General features: G+C 39.2%; 1 protein-coding gene across 3 annotated transcripts in view; it reads right to left on the bottom strand.

Annotated features, from left to right (window-relative positions):
• Positions 1–5,878: 5,878 nt before the first annotated feature.
• C1QTNF7 (C1q and TNF related 7) overlaps positions 5,879–15,301 on the bottom strand; it is a 108,085-nt gene continuing 98,662 nt past the window's right edge. For all 3 annotated transcript variants that reach the window (XM_005554497.4, XM_065544795.1, XM_065544796.1), the window contains exons 2-3: positions 14,904–15,149; positions 5,879–9,280 (exon numbers count right to left, since the gene is read on the bottom strand). In XM_005554497.4, the coding sequence (XP_005554554.1) occupies positions 8,649–9,280; positions 14,904–15,149 (878 nt within the window). In that variant the 3' untranslated portion in view covers positions 5,879–8,648. The remainder of the gene's footprint in view (positions 9,281–14,903; positions 15,150–15,301) is intronic.

Genomic DNA, 15,301 nt, shown 5'->3' with positions numbered 1-15,301 from the left:
GAGACCCTGGAGAAGGAGAGATCTGGGAGGGGAGCCCTGTGCTGGTTGATTGCCGTTGCTCCCACCGTCTCTCCTGGCTCCCATCCATTTTGTATCCCTGTCTGTTCTGCATTTTGCCCAAGAAGCTCATCTCTGTGCACTGCATCAGCAAGACTCTCTGGGCACCTGGAGTCATGGGGTTTGACCAGTGAGGGGTATAAACAGGGGACTGAAAGGTAGAAGAGGGTGGTCAGGGGATTCGCAGTCCTGGCTTCTTCCCTACTTCTGGCAGTGGCTGAGCTCTTCTGCAGATGTAGCTCCTGTAGGCTGGTCCCTCTCCCAAGTCTCTAGCTCTTCACTGCACTTTGTAACCACCACTGCCTCTCCTCCTTATGGAGTCTCACTCTGTCGCCCAGGCTGGAGTGCAGTGGCGCGATCTCAGCTCACACCATTCTCCTGCCTCAGCCTCCTGAGTAGCTGGGACTACAGGTGCCTGCCACCACACCTGGCTAATTGTTTTGTTTTGGTTTTTTTTTTTTTGTATTTTTGGTAGAGACAGGGTTTCACCGTGTTAGCCAGGATAGTCTCGATCTGACCTCGTGATCTGCCCGCGTCGGCCTGCCAAAGTGCTGTTATCACAGGCTTTGGGATGGTGAAACATTCCTGCTGTTGCTAGCCCTGGGATACTTCAACATCCCTGCGTGGTTTTTTTCACCCCACCGACACCTTTAATACAGTTGTTTCATTCAACCTTCCATAGTGAAATCGTTTTGAAAGTGTTCTGCTGCCTTCTGCCTGAACACTGATAGGCACATCCTGGAGAGAGAAGAACCCCTAGAGAACTTGATATGTAGCCTTGAGAGTCTTTGAACTTCTCCATTCTGATGCTGAAGCAGCATCCCAGAACTTGGGAAGCTTCCATCCCAATGTCCACATTCTTTTCAGTTTTTTTTTTTTTTTTTTTTTTTTTTTTTTTTTTTTTTTTTTAAGAAAGGAAGAAGGTGAGAGTGGTGCTGAATTCTCTCTAGAGGTTAGAATGCACCACTGACAGGGGCTCTTCCTGAGGATAAAATAAAGTACCATGCTGAAAGGATCCAGTATGGTGCCATTTACTAGGCACACAGTAAATGGTAATTGCTGGTATCATGAGGCACTGACTAGTGGTCTCTCAAGGAAACAAGAAGGAAAACATGAAGTCAGCAATGCAGTTAACAACTGAGGGTAACTTTTCAATCTCGCCTTTCAGGGCTGTCATTATGTGTTGGCCGAGGAATGAATTGGATTTACAGGCTCCTTTTTTTTTTTTTTTTTTTAAACAACAACAACAACAACAACAACAACAACAAAAAACTTTTATTTTAGGTTGGAGGGTACATGTAAAGGTTCGTTACTCAGATAACCTCATGTCACGAGGGTCTGTTGTACAGATTATTTTATCACCTAGGTATTAAGCCCAGTACCCAATAATTATCTTTTCTGATCCTCTCCCTCCTCTCATCTTCCACCCTCGAGTAGACCCCAGTGTCTCTGTTGTTCCCTTCTTTGTGTTCATGAGTCCTCATCAATTAGCTCCCACTTATAAGTGACAACGTGTGGTATTTGGTTTTCTGTTCCATGTTAGTTTGCTGAGGATAATAGCCTCTGGCTCCATCCATGTTCCTGCAAAATACATGATCTCATTCTTTTTTATAACTGCATAGTATTCCACAGTGTATATGTACCATGGATTCTGTCACTGATGGGCAATGACAGGGTCATTGATTTAGATTGATTCCATTTCTTTGGTATTGTGAATAGTGCTGCAATGAACATTTGCATGCATGTGTCTTTATGGTAGAATAATTTATATTCCTCTGGGTATATACCCAGTAATGGGATTGCTGGGTGGAATGGTAGTTCTGTGTTTAGCTCTTTGGGGAATTACTGTACTGCTTTCCATAGTGGTTGAACTAATTTACACTCCCATCAAAGTGTATAAGTGTTCTCTTTTCTCTGCAATCTCAAACTGGCTCTTTTTGATACCATAGAGACTCATCTCCAAGGATGCTCTTCCTCTTCTTTTTATAATTATCTAAAATAGATGCATATGTTATTGCCTATTCTAGGGTATTGATGTCAAAAATCAGAGAGTTTGAGGGGAAGAAGAAGTATTTCAGTTGAAAATAATTTATTCTTTCATTAAAAGTAGCCATTGGAGATCAGCATTATGACAGCCTGTAGAATGAGATCATCACAGATGCCAGGCTTTTATAGTATGAAATATTTAGTCAATTCTGACCAAATGTTATCAAAAATTAGATTATTTCAGGGACAAACCATTCTAGCAAAACGTTTATTTTGCATCATGCAGACACAATAAATGTGGTTTTGATTTTATATGAAAACAGCTTAGGAAATCTCTAGTTAATTTTGTCTGCCAATTAATTAATCTCTCTTTTTCTTGACCTGGAATCTTCATTTTCCTTTGGAAAATAATCTCTTCCTCCTCCTACCACCTCTGTCCATGTGATTTAGATGAGATGGATTTTTCTTTGAGCTTTAGGGCTGGGTTGTGATGTAAACCTGGCCAATGGCAACATCACATTTCCTCAGCCAATTGTTGGTTGAGGGATAGGTCATGATTCAAGCAGAACCAATCAGAATCAAAAGACTGTCATTTCCAGGTTATTTCACTGGAACTGTTGGGAGAGAGAATTTTTTTCTCCCGCTAGGACTGCAAAATACAAACCTGAGTTGCTGGAGGCCATCTTTGCAATAAATAAACGTAAGACCCTTCCTGAAAGTGAAGCCAGCAATGTGGGGAGCTGCTCTGTAGGAGGGACAGAGATAAGACCCTGGTGACATTGTTTGGGTACCTAGATCTGGCTCTGGGAATTTTTGTTATTTCAGTGAGTTTCCTTTTACTTGAACCATGTTGAATTAGAGCCTGGCAGTTATAATCTAAATAATATTAACATACCAGATGATTATAGGATTTTCCTGTTGTGACAACTCCCCCATTTTGACTCTGACCATATATGTAGATTGTGACTGAAAAGAACTTGTCACTAATTAATCCATCATAATTTTATTGAGCACATACTATAGCAGTCATCATGTAGAGTCCTGGGATATAAAAATCAATAGGGCAAACAAGCTCTCCATCAGATAGACAAATACAAAAAATACATGAGCAAGGTGCCAGCATGGTGGTTAAGAGACTGGGCTTTGGAGCGTCACTGCCTAGGGCTACTGTGCCACTTACTATTTACTCCACATATTTTGTAACCTCTCTGCCTCTCAGTTTACCCATCTGCAAAATGAGGAGAATAATTGTTGTGAGGACTGTCTTAATCCATTTGAGCTACTATAACAAAATACCAAAAATTGCATAGATTATGACAGAAATTTATTTTACAGTTTTGGAGGCTGGAAAGTAAGATCGAGGTGCCAGCAGATTTGGTGCCTGGTGAGGGCCTGCTTCCCCATTCATAGATGGCCATCTTCTCACTGTGTCTTCGTATGTTGAAAGGAGGTCTTTGGGTCCTTTTTTAAAAAAAATAAGGGCAGGAGTCCCATTTATGAGGGTAGGTCCTTCATGACTTAATTGCTTCCCAAAGGTCCCACCTTCTGACACCATCCCACTGGCGATTAGGTTTCAACATATGACTTTTGAGGCTACACAAACATGCAGACCATAGCAAGGACCAAGTGAGCTGATATATGTAAACCACTCAAAAAGTGCCCAGTGAAAAAGTGATTGCTATTGCTACCATGACTATGCACTGGTTCCCAGATGGCAAGGAAAACACACGTGGTCATCTGTAATTCTCCTTAGGCACAGGGGAAGGGAAAGATTAGAGAAAAGAAAGTAACTTTTGAGCTGAACCTGAAAAGGTGAGGCACCCTAGGGCAAAGTACCCTAGAATTGCAGTTATCTGCATATTCTTGGATAATAATTGCATGTGGGTGACTTTTGAAGATGTGACTGTAAAAGTTTGCAGAAGCTACATCCTCAAGAGCTCAATGCACCATGCTAAATGATGCTTTTATGAATGTTGGGTAGGATAATATCTTTTCCAAGAGATCAAATAATCAAAGGGCTTAAGTAAAAACAGCATTTAACAGTTACCGTAATTCAAAAGTCCAAGGGAAGAGCTGGCTATAGATATGTCTGGATCGGGGTTCAGATGATGATTCCAAGAGCCATTTTCTCTCTTTGTCTCTCTGCTTCATCTGTGCATGGGTCTATTCTTGCATGGTATTATGCTCTGTGTTGGTCATGTGGCTGGTGGAGATTCACAGGCTCAAGTCCAATGGAAAAGAAGGAGATTCTTTTCTATAGTTGTCCCAGCAAAGTTTCATTGACTCTCACAGAGTCATCTGAATCAATTATTTTGGTGAGTGGGATGCTATACTCTGATTAATTAGGCTAGAGATTTACATACTGGAAGTGTCAATTCCACTGAGAAGCTCATAGACTTAGCATGTTAAGGAAGATGGTCCTTCAGAAGGAATTTAGGTATGGATACCAGAAAACAATGTGAAATACACACCTGATGGCAAACCTATAGAAGTTCAAAACACCTTTTATAGTGGAGGGGTTGGGAGGGTCATTGCTGTTTTTTAAGCTGGGAAATGGCATGCACATTTTCATTTTAAAAGGATATACTCAATCTAGTGTGGAGGATGGATTGGAGGGTTGTGGTTGGAGGCAAAGGGCCAGTTACAACGTTTTTCACTGATTGAGGGAAGTGATGATGAATGTATAAATGACACCTTTCGCACCGGGAATGGAAAGGTGCAGTGAATCAGATATGTGCATTTAGTGACTGGAACCATAAGAATTTTATGCTGGGCAAAATTCAGTAGGGAAGGGAGGGAAGACATTTAGCTTGCACCTTAGGGTTTTGGCTTTGGTGCAAGGTGGGTAATGATGCTATTTACTTAAAGTGGAGCTACACAGAGAGAGAGACAAAGAGAGAAACCTAACGATGTGGTTTGGATGTTTTTGTCCCTTCCAAATTTCATGTTGATATATGACTCCCAATGTTGGAGGTGGGCCTAGTGGGAGGAATTTGGGTCATGGGGGTGGATCCCTCATGAATGGCTTGGTGCTGTCCTCATGCTAATGAGTTTATGTGAGATCAGGTTGCTTAAAAGTGTGACACCTCCCCACTCCGCTCTCTTGATCCCTCTCTCACCATGTGATAGGATGGTGGCACCCTCTTCATCTTCCACCATGATTGGAAGCTTCCTGAGGCCGCACCAGAAGCAGATGCTGGCACCATGCTGCTTGTATGGCCTGCAGAACTGTGAGCCAAAATAAACCTCTTTTCTTTATAAATTACCCAGCCTCAGGTATTCCTTTATAGCAATGCAAATGGACTTACCCAGCTCATATCTAAAATTTATTTACCTTCATGATCTTTTACACAAAGTGGTAGAAAAAAAAGATATTTAGAGTTTATGGAATCTATTTTTTATCATAAGCAACATTATTCACAATGATAAATGACCTGGAAATACCTTTGTGCATTCAGGGGCACAAAGAAACATTTGTGACCTGAAAATATGTAACACAGGCACATGCATTTTCATGTACACACAGTATTATATTAGCCTCATTATTTTCTTTTTTCTTTGTTTTTCCTATTTCTTCTCATCTGCTTTTTACTGCTGTTTTCTTTTTATATCTTAATTTATCTTCATAAGTGACTTTAAACTCTTCTAGAACAAGGTAGTATAGAGTCAATAAATATTGCTTAATACGTACTCATTACAAGTCAGCCTTTACAAAGAACGATCAGAATGAGACTTGGAATTTTTTAAACCAAAATTGTTCTGCTACTTTCTTTATACAAATATTTACAAATGTGGATAAACTGTATCTGCTATTTTTAAATAAAAGACACCTACATTTGTTTAAGATTTGATTTATTTAATACCAAAACAACTCCTCCTTTCTCATGTCAGTTCTCTTTACCATCCCACCAGATATTTCAAAACGAAATTCATCTCAAGGCTTCGAACCAATTAAAGAAAATTCAGTTTTAAAAGCTACTCAAAATAGGCTTTGTAATAAAAGAAACATTTAAAAGATAAGCAAGCAATGTCCAAAAAATGAATGCATTTGTGGATTACGATCAGAAGAAAATTTTAATCACAGTAATCTGTGGTTCATGACTGTCTGCCATAACTTCTCCATTTCCACTTTATCCAGCAAATCCTGTAGTCTTCAAAGGGCCCATATGTTCATTTTTCCCAAATTAGTTACTTCTGTTGGCTATTTTTTATGCTTCACAACTTGGAATTCTATCTTTGGCTATTATTTGTAAGCAGGTGACTACCTCAAACCACCTTTGCTCTCTCCTTTTTTTCTAATATTCATTGTTCTTGGTCTCCTGTACACATGTCCTGACTCAGAAGGAGAGCAATAAGTGCACAAATATGGCAGGCAGATGAAGACAGTGAAAGCAAGATAGGGTTGAAAGACAGGAAAAGTTAGCCTTGCCCTTACACGCAACTGCTAGATGATTGCAACTTTCATCTGTGTTAATGGCAGTATCCAGCTCTGAAATACACAGGGTCTCCACACTTTCTTATGAATAAACTCTCCAGTTCTCAGGCTGGCTTTCAAAGCTCTTACAAATATGGTCCATTGATTCTGCTTCTGGGTCTCTGTTCTCACTTCATCCCCATCATTACCTCTGTCTCATGTGTGCTTTTCCCCAACTTGTGCCACTCCAAGTGTCACCCATCACATAAGGTCCAGTGAACAGAGAGGATTTCCCTATCCCTTCTCTGTCACATCCTAATTTGGAAGTAAACATTTCCTCTTCTTTCACAGTATTTCGCCCTTATTTCCAGCCTAGAACTTAGCATATTTTATCATTTTCTCTTCCAAAATTATAGGTATTTTGTGTGTGTGCATGCCATTTCCTTTCTTGTATCCTTGGCAATTTACTAGTCAGAGCTGGCTCCTGCACCATCTGGGAAGTGAGGAGCACCTCTGCCCAGCCGTCCCTCTGTCTGTGAAGTGAGAAGCACCTTTGCCTGGCTGCCATGCAACCCTCCAGGTGTGAAGTGGCAGCCTTGTGTGTGATGCTTCTGCCCTCCCCAAGTTTGCATTTTTGACAGTAAAATTTACTTTTAAATTACAAAATTTAAATTGGGGAAGATTAAAAAAAAGAAATTTACCAGTCAGGGCTATACTATTAATATATTAATCTTAATACTCTTCTGTCTTCACAGAATCTAGCATGGTGATTCAAACATAAGAGGTATGAAAACTATTTATAAGTCAATGAGCAGAGAAAGGAATATATAGAAGGAGGATTGGAAGTTACCAAAAGGGAGGGATGAAGGAAATACTATTACCATAAACCATGGGAACAGTAGATCAGACAGAAACATGGAAGAGAATAATTGAAGAATTGCAGTTCAGTGAAGAACAAGGTGCTGACATAAGCAAGAGTGGGACTAAGGGAGGTGTGAGACTTGGAAGGTATGTCTGTTTACTCAGACGTTTGGTCTCTCTCCCTCCTTCTCCTGTTCATTACTCTCATCAGCTTACTCATAAATCAGTGAACACATGCCTTGCTTTATTTGAGCTAAATACCTAGCAGATCCATGAGAAGCAATGTCTTACCACAATGTAAAGTGGTGCCCATATTTATGAGAAAGCTATTAGGACAAATATTTGTCTTGGGAAACCATCACACTAAAGGATTTACAAGAATCACCTACTGGCTATTTCTCTTCATTTCAATCTTCATTTTTATCACCTCTGCCAGGCCTCCTCTGTCTCTAGATTTTTCACCCCTTCGCTGTTGAGAATACCAATAAGCATTGAGGGTGCAAAGAGAATGCAATGCTGAATTCCTCATTCTCTTTGCATCCATCACACCCACTTAAACACATACACCTTGGCATGATTAGTGTTTTTCCATGTGTAAAAGCTTCTCTGGACCCCAGTCTCAGGAATAGCAGACACTGTGTGCTTTTAGCATCAAATCCATCTGTTTGCTATGCTGCTCATCACACTGAATTGTGATCGTTTGATCACCACACACTAGCCCGTAGGCAGGGGCTTTGTCTTAACTCATTATTAAATCTGATTCAGTGCCACAGTGTCTGGTCCTTACAGGCTCATTAAAGGGTTGTTGAGTGAATATATACAAACATGAAGGAATAAATAATAAAACAAAGACATTTCTCATTTCTCTGTAGCTTGCTTGAAAAATAGTTAGCATCTCTTACCTTTGGTTTTTGACTTACTATATAGCCTTTCGAGAATTGTCAAAGATTTTGGGATGTTATGTTATGTTTCTCTTAAATAATAGACTAAAATATATTTTTGAAGATTTAATGAGGCAATATTATTGCCAACTGGTTTTGTCACTCAGGGCATTTAATAGAAAATTTGTTAATATTGTCTTTAATTTGCTTAAATATTTATGAACATTGTTTTCAAAAGAATTTATATCTGGGGCTATTCTTTAATAGAATTCATTTTGTTGTGGTTTCAATTTTTCTGTGTTTCATCTTGCTTTGATAAATTCTGCTGGAATTGTCTTTAAAGGCTTTAGAATCTGAGTGGGAGTCTCTTTGGATCCCATTCCTACTTGTTCCACCTTCTGGAACCCCAGATTCAATCAGAGTGTCTACCACAGGGATCTTGGTCCTGATCACAATTCGTCATCTTCTGATATGGAATCTAGATAATCCGTGTCAACGTATAAGAGGAACCCGGAGAATAAGCTGTCTGCCCAACCTGGGTCTGAGAAGAGGCCATTCTGGTCTGTGAAGAAGATCTCCAGCCAGACTTCATCTTCTGGCTGCAGATAGATGACTGTAGACCCCGAAGCCACATCATGGTTTCCTGTGTTGGCATCGAAGGTCTTTATCCGGTACTGCCCATTGTGTACCAGTCCAATTGCCAGATGCTTATTAGCCAATGTGATATCATAAGAAAAGTAATAGATCCCTGGGAAAGCACAGATGAACTTCCCTGTGGCAGGGTTGTAGTGCTCTCCCTCATTGAAGAGGACCTTGTTAAATACAATAGGTAGTCTTTCTTCTGGGTAGCTTGTTGTGATGCCAACAGAAAAGGCGGATTTGAGCACAATGCTTCCACATCTGCAAACTCCAGGCAGCCCTGGGTCCCCTTGTTCTCCTCTGTCTCCCTTTGGTCCAGGAGGACCAACTGGACCTACTTCTCCTTTCTCTCCCTCTGGTCCCATGGGTCCTTTCTTCCCAGTCTCTCCTTGGTCCCCTTTCTCACCGGCAAGACCTAGTGGTCCAGTCTTACCTCTCAAACCTTCAAAAAGAGTATATAGTTTGATTAATAGTTCCTTGAAAGATATAATCACAAACAGTATACCTACGTGGTCCCAGCACATCCCAACTTTGTCTTTTCAGGCTACCTTTAACAGTGTATTACTAAATAATAAAATTTTTTTTTTTTTTTTTTGGATATGGAGTCTCACTGTCACCAGGGCTGGAGTGCAGTGGCGTGATCTCAGATCACTGCAACCTCCACCTCCCGGGTTCAAGCGATTCTCCTGCCTCAGCTTCCCAAGTAGCTGGGATTATAGGCACCTGCCACTACACTCATCTAATTTTTTGTATTTTTAGTAGAGACTGGGTTTCACCATGTTGGCCAGGCTGGTCTCGAACTCCTGACCTCAGGTGATCCGCCTGCCTTGGTCTCCCAAAGTGCTGAGATTTGGGAGGCCTGGGCCACCATGCCCGGCCAGCAGGAGCCTAGCATTCGAAAGCGCATCTGGCACATAGTGAGGGCTCAACATGCTACAATAACCAAAAAACAATGACTGCCACCACCATGCAGTAGCTTCTTTTGTGAGGAGAAAACTGAGTCCCAGACAGGTAAAAAAAAACTTGCTTCGGGGGTGGGTGCAGTGGCTCACGCCTGTAATCCCAGCACTTTGGGAGGCCAAGGCGGGCGGATGCCGAGGTCGGGAGATCAAGACCATCCTGGCTAACACGATGAAACTCCGTCTCTACTAAAAATACAAAAATTAGCCAGACGTGGTCGTGCACGCCTGTACTCCCAGATACTTAGGAGGCTGAGGGAGCAGAATCGCTTGAACCCGGGAAGTGGAGGTTGCAGCGAGCAGAGATTGCGCCACTGTACATCAGCTCGGGTGACAGTGCGAGACTCAGTCTCAAAAAGAAAAAAAAAAAATTCCTCTGTATCTGGACTAGAATCCAAGCCTTCTTAGTTGAATGATGTTTCCTGTTCATCAAAATGCCTTTTATCTTTGGGGCTGGAGTCAAGAATCTTAAATAGTGTTTGGCTCTGTCACTAAACGGTTGTATCATTTTAGTTAAGTCCCTTAATTTTTCTGAGTCTCTTTATATACAGAAAAAACATAATTGCTATGAAAGAATTTTCACAAATTCCAAATCACCATACAGGAATATTTTCTGTGTGTCTAAATCTTTATATGTGCAGACCAACTATAGGCTAAATACAGAAAAATGGTGATCCTGGTTGAAGGAAATAAGCAAAATCAATTTAATTTATATAAATGGTTTAAAATTTAAATAGATTATGTATATAACACATTATATATACAATATTTTATATATATAAAATCTATATAAGACATTGATTTTTTATATGACATTGATGTTTTATATATAAAATAGATTATATATAAGACATTGATTCATATATGACATTGACATTTTACATATAAGGCATTGTATAGATATAAAAAAGCAATGATTTTATATATATAACATATTATATATAATATATTGAATATATTTTATATTTCATATTTCATATCTACCATAACCCTTTTAGCAATAATGATAATCAGCAATAAAATTAATGTTACAAATAAAAAAAATAAGATTCAAGACCAAAATGAGTTTCCTAACCTGAGATTATTTAAATACAATATACACACATAAGGATATGTAACAGCTCAGAAAGAAAAGTGTAATAAATGTAATATTATATATAACATATATATTATATATAACATATATCATATATATAATATATAAGCCAATGTGATATCATAAGAAAAGTAATAGATCCCTGGGAAAGCACAGATAAACCTCCCTGTGGCAGGGTTGTAGTGCTCTCCCTCATTGAAGAGGACCTTGTTAAATATAATAGGTAGTCTTTCTTCTGGGTAGCTGGTTGTGATGCCATTATATAATACAATATAATATAATATAATATATATAATATATGTTATATATAATATAACATATTGCTGATGAATTGTGTAGTTTTACTTTACCTATGTATTTATTCTTGAGAACTTTTATTAAGCCAAACCTAAATTTAAATTTTTGGCAAGTCATTTCTTCTCTGGGTTTTAAATGCTCCATTTGTAATAAGGGGAGATTGGATCTAAGTCCAATCCAAACTTATTGGGCAAAGCAGCAAACAGACCTGGGATAAAACCCCAGTTCAGCCATAGATCAGTTAGGTGAATTTTAAGAAAGGGCTTGATCTCTCTGGCTTTAGTTTCCCAGTCCTTGAAATGAAGGTGTTGGACTAGATCGTTTGAGGTCTCACCCTCTTGAAAATTCCTTGATACCAAATCATACACTTTGGGATGCAATTTTACAATGCTGTCCACAAAAACGCCTTCACAGCCTGAAAGTTTGGATTTTCTAGAATAACGTTTGTTTGAGATGCTGAATTGGGTGATACATAATCATGGACTAGCTGTAATAATGTATAGTTATTCTTCCTGTTTGTATGAAGAATTTGCTTGCGTGCTTAGGTTCCACACATTAAGAATGGAAAGAAAGGATGAGTCATTGTCCTTCTCCCTATTTAGTCAGATGTATGCTTGGGTAGAGTGGAGGATTATGGGGGTAAGGGTTAGTCTATGTTTAGGTATTGAAACTAGATCAGAAAGGGTTTCTTTATAGTTCTCCATGAAATGGGTCTACCTAGATTTCTTCTTCCTTACCATTTCTTCCTTTCATCCATCCATTCATTCATTCTATCCTTCCATCCATCTATCCATGGATCTATGCATATGTGCATGCATCCAAGTAAACCATCTAACATTAATTGACCATCTACTACATACCAGTCATGGACTAGGGGCTAAGTGAAACATGGGCATGAAAGACATCTGCCCGACCCTCAAATTAGCTGTTATTACTTATGACCTTGGATCTGCAAATATGGGCCATAGTTAAATTCACAAATACCTAAATCCATATGATAAACTGGAATGAATGTTCTTTTTCATGAGGTTATTCTAGTGTTATCTGAAGATTTTTATATGGATAGGTACCCAGATTAAATTAAATGCTAATATTATGCTACAGTAATCATTGCAACAGACCAGTGAGGGAGACAGATACTTTAATAGAAAATTTATAACTGAGTGTAATAAACTCTGCATTTCTCATTTAGGATAGGGAAGTTGGACCAAAATTATGCCTGATTGGACATGGTTCGGTTGGATGTGGTGAGAGTATTCACCAAGAGTACGTGAATGAGAAGGCACTTGTAGTGTCATTAAAGGGGAAACAGGGAGCAGGCACTCCCAGCCAGGTTGTGGCCAGTTACAGCCATATTAAAAACACATCCCCAAATCTCCCAGTCTCTTCCTGTAGTTTATAAGTGAGGTACACCTCTCTTCATCAATCACATAGTCATTCTTACCTTTTCTTTCTGAGCTGTTATGTATCCTTATGTGTGTATATTGTATTTAAATAATCTAGGTTAGGAAAGTCATTTTGTTTTTGAATCTTATTTTTTTCATTTGTAACATTAATTTTATTGCTGATTATCATTATTGCTAATAGGGTTATAGTAGATATTAAATATGAAATGTAAAGGTCCTAGTAAGTTCTTAGTAAATGGTTATTATGATGATGTATTTTAATTATGTCTGTATATATTGGCCTCCCCCACATGAATGTCTGCTTATCAACATAAGAACAATGTCTTATGCTTGCGTTCCCAGTGTCTAGAACAGTGTTCTCAACCAGGTGCAATTTTGCACTGTCCACCTTTCTACCCAGTGGATAGCTGGCTACATATAGACAAATTTTGATTGTCAGTTTGGAGAGGAGTGCCACTAGCATCTAGTGGAATGCTATTGAACATCCTACAATGCACAGAACAGTGACTCCACGGTAAATAATTATTCTACCCCAGTTCTCATTAGTGTAGAGGTTGAGAAATACTGGGAGAATAATATTGGATAGTAATAGGTGCACAGAAATATTATTGAATGAATAATGCCTGGATACATGGATGAATGAATGGATCTATGAATGTGGTGGTATCGCTGGCCTCATATATGGTTAAAACGGTAGCAGTTCTGAACATTTAATTTAATCTGAATGCATATCCACATATACGTCTTTAACATTAGAACTACCTCATGCAATGAATTACCAATGTCTAGTTAATTATATGGCTTTGGCTAGTCACAAATTTAGCTGTGACTCATATTTGCAGATCAAAATTTAATAAGTTATAACATTTCCTGAGTTTTTATCACATGGCAATTATCCTGTGGAGGGTTTTGCATGTACTCTTGCCATTAAACTTAACAATCACCCTTATTACCACCAACTTACAAATGAGGAAACTGAGCCTCAAGGAGGATATGTGGCGAAGGATACTAGATTAGTCATTGAAAGAGCTAAGATCTGAGCCAAAGTCTTTCTGACTCCAATGTTTGTTTGCATAGCCACTACGTTATTGCTTCCAGACCCAAACAAAAAGCAATATATAACTATAATCCTGGTGTTATTATAGGATTTCAAGAATATTCATAATTATGACTCAATGTAACTTGTATTCACAGGTGTTACCTTACACATGTCTTTGAAAACTTACATTTTAGCTCCAAATTAAAGCTTCTTATCTGATGTTGAAGTTTTCCCTAAAGGTTCTTTATCTATTATTGCGTAATGTTCATAGATTTGATAATTGATTTGCCAAATATTATCCACATGGCAAATTCACAAATGAATTATTATCCAATAATCTGAATATATATTACGATTTTGTTTTACAGAACTCAGTAAATCAAGAGTGGTGATTGGAGATACATAGAATTTTTTCCTTCCTATCTTTTGTCCCAACTTTTATGCTCAGCAACTTGTCTTGAAAGATTGATTCCAAATCCCTTCCTCTTTTAGAATTAACACAGCCTGTCTAGAATTTCAATTCTGTTTACTCTGAAGGACTGAAAAATCTGGCAAGCTTCCTGGACCTACTTATTTTGGGGGGAAACAAAGTAAAAATTACTGAAGGACTATTGGGCAATTATGTTGCTGTAAAGAGCTGTAAAAATCTACTTTTTAGCTGCTATGTGTCAGGTGGGAAAGTGATGAGCTAGGAAAGGTAGGCTTTACAGTGCTATTGTCACTTCATCTGTGAAAAATAAAATTTAGAAGCCCTTTATGTATCTTTGTTCAGGATATTCATGCTGAGCAGGATGGCATCCGTGCATCTGCCTCCTGGTTTTTGCCTCTGCTTAGTCTGTCCATTTCCCCTTCTGTCCATCTGTCTGTCCATCCATGTGCTTGCACATCCAGCCATTGCCTGCTGGCTGCAATAGCCCAGTACTTCTGGGCATCAGATGTTTGAGTCCAGCTCTGGCAGCTACTGGTAGTGCATGTCCACTCCGGTCCATTCTCAGTAATTCATTTAATCATGCTGTGGCTCAATTTTCTCATCTATAAGGTGGGATAGTGTTCAGCTGAAAGAGTTGACATTACAGTGAAATAAGAATGCAGGTACAGAGTTTAGGGAAGCATCTGAAGCCTAGTAAGGGCTCAGTAAATTGTTATGATTAATGAAAGTAGAGAAGGGGTTTCAGGAGCAATTCCCATTAGAAAAAGTAACAAAGAAAGGGGAACAGTTTTAAGGTGGGGGTGAAGGAGGGTGTTTTATGCAACCTCTCATTCATTACCTGCAGTTCCCTTTTCACCTTTCTCTCCTTTCCTGCCGTCTCTACCATCTCTTCCTGGAAGGCCGATGCGACCATGGGGACCAGGGGAACCATTTGCTCCAGGGGGCCCTGGAGGTCCAGGCAAGCCAGGAATGCTGCAGATATACCTGGGGGAGTAGTTCTCTCCTTTCAACTGATTACCCCGGGGTTGTCCACTGGCACAAATGGCAAAACTTGTGACATAGAGCAAGACAAACATCTTTGGCTCTGGAAGAGAAACATATGGACATAAATGAACTTTCTGTATGGGGAGGGGGGTGGTTTGGCATGATTAAATCAGTGTGAACTGATGTGCATTTGCAACAATTCACTCCAGTGTTCGTCTTTCCACACATGTAAAACCCCGTTTACCTTCATAA

This window comes from Macaca fascicularis, chromosome 5, assembly GCF_037993035.2.
Source record: "Macaca fascicularis isolate 582-1 chromosome 5, T2T-MFA8v1.1".
Taxonomy (NCBI): Eukaryota; Metazoa; Chordata; class Mammalia; order Primates; family Cercopithecidae; genus Macaca; species Macaca fascicularis.
The sequence above is the reverse complement of the archived record's forward strand: the minus strand, read 5'-3'. Positions and strand labels throughout refer to the sequence as shown.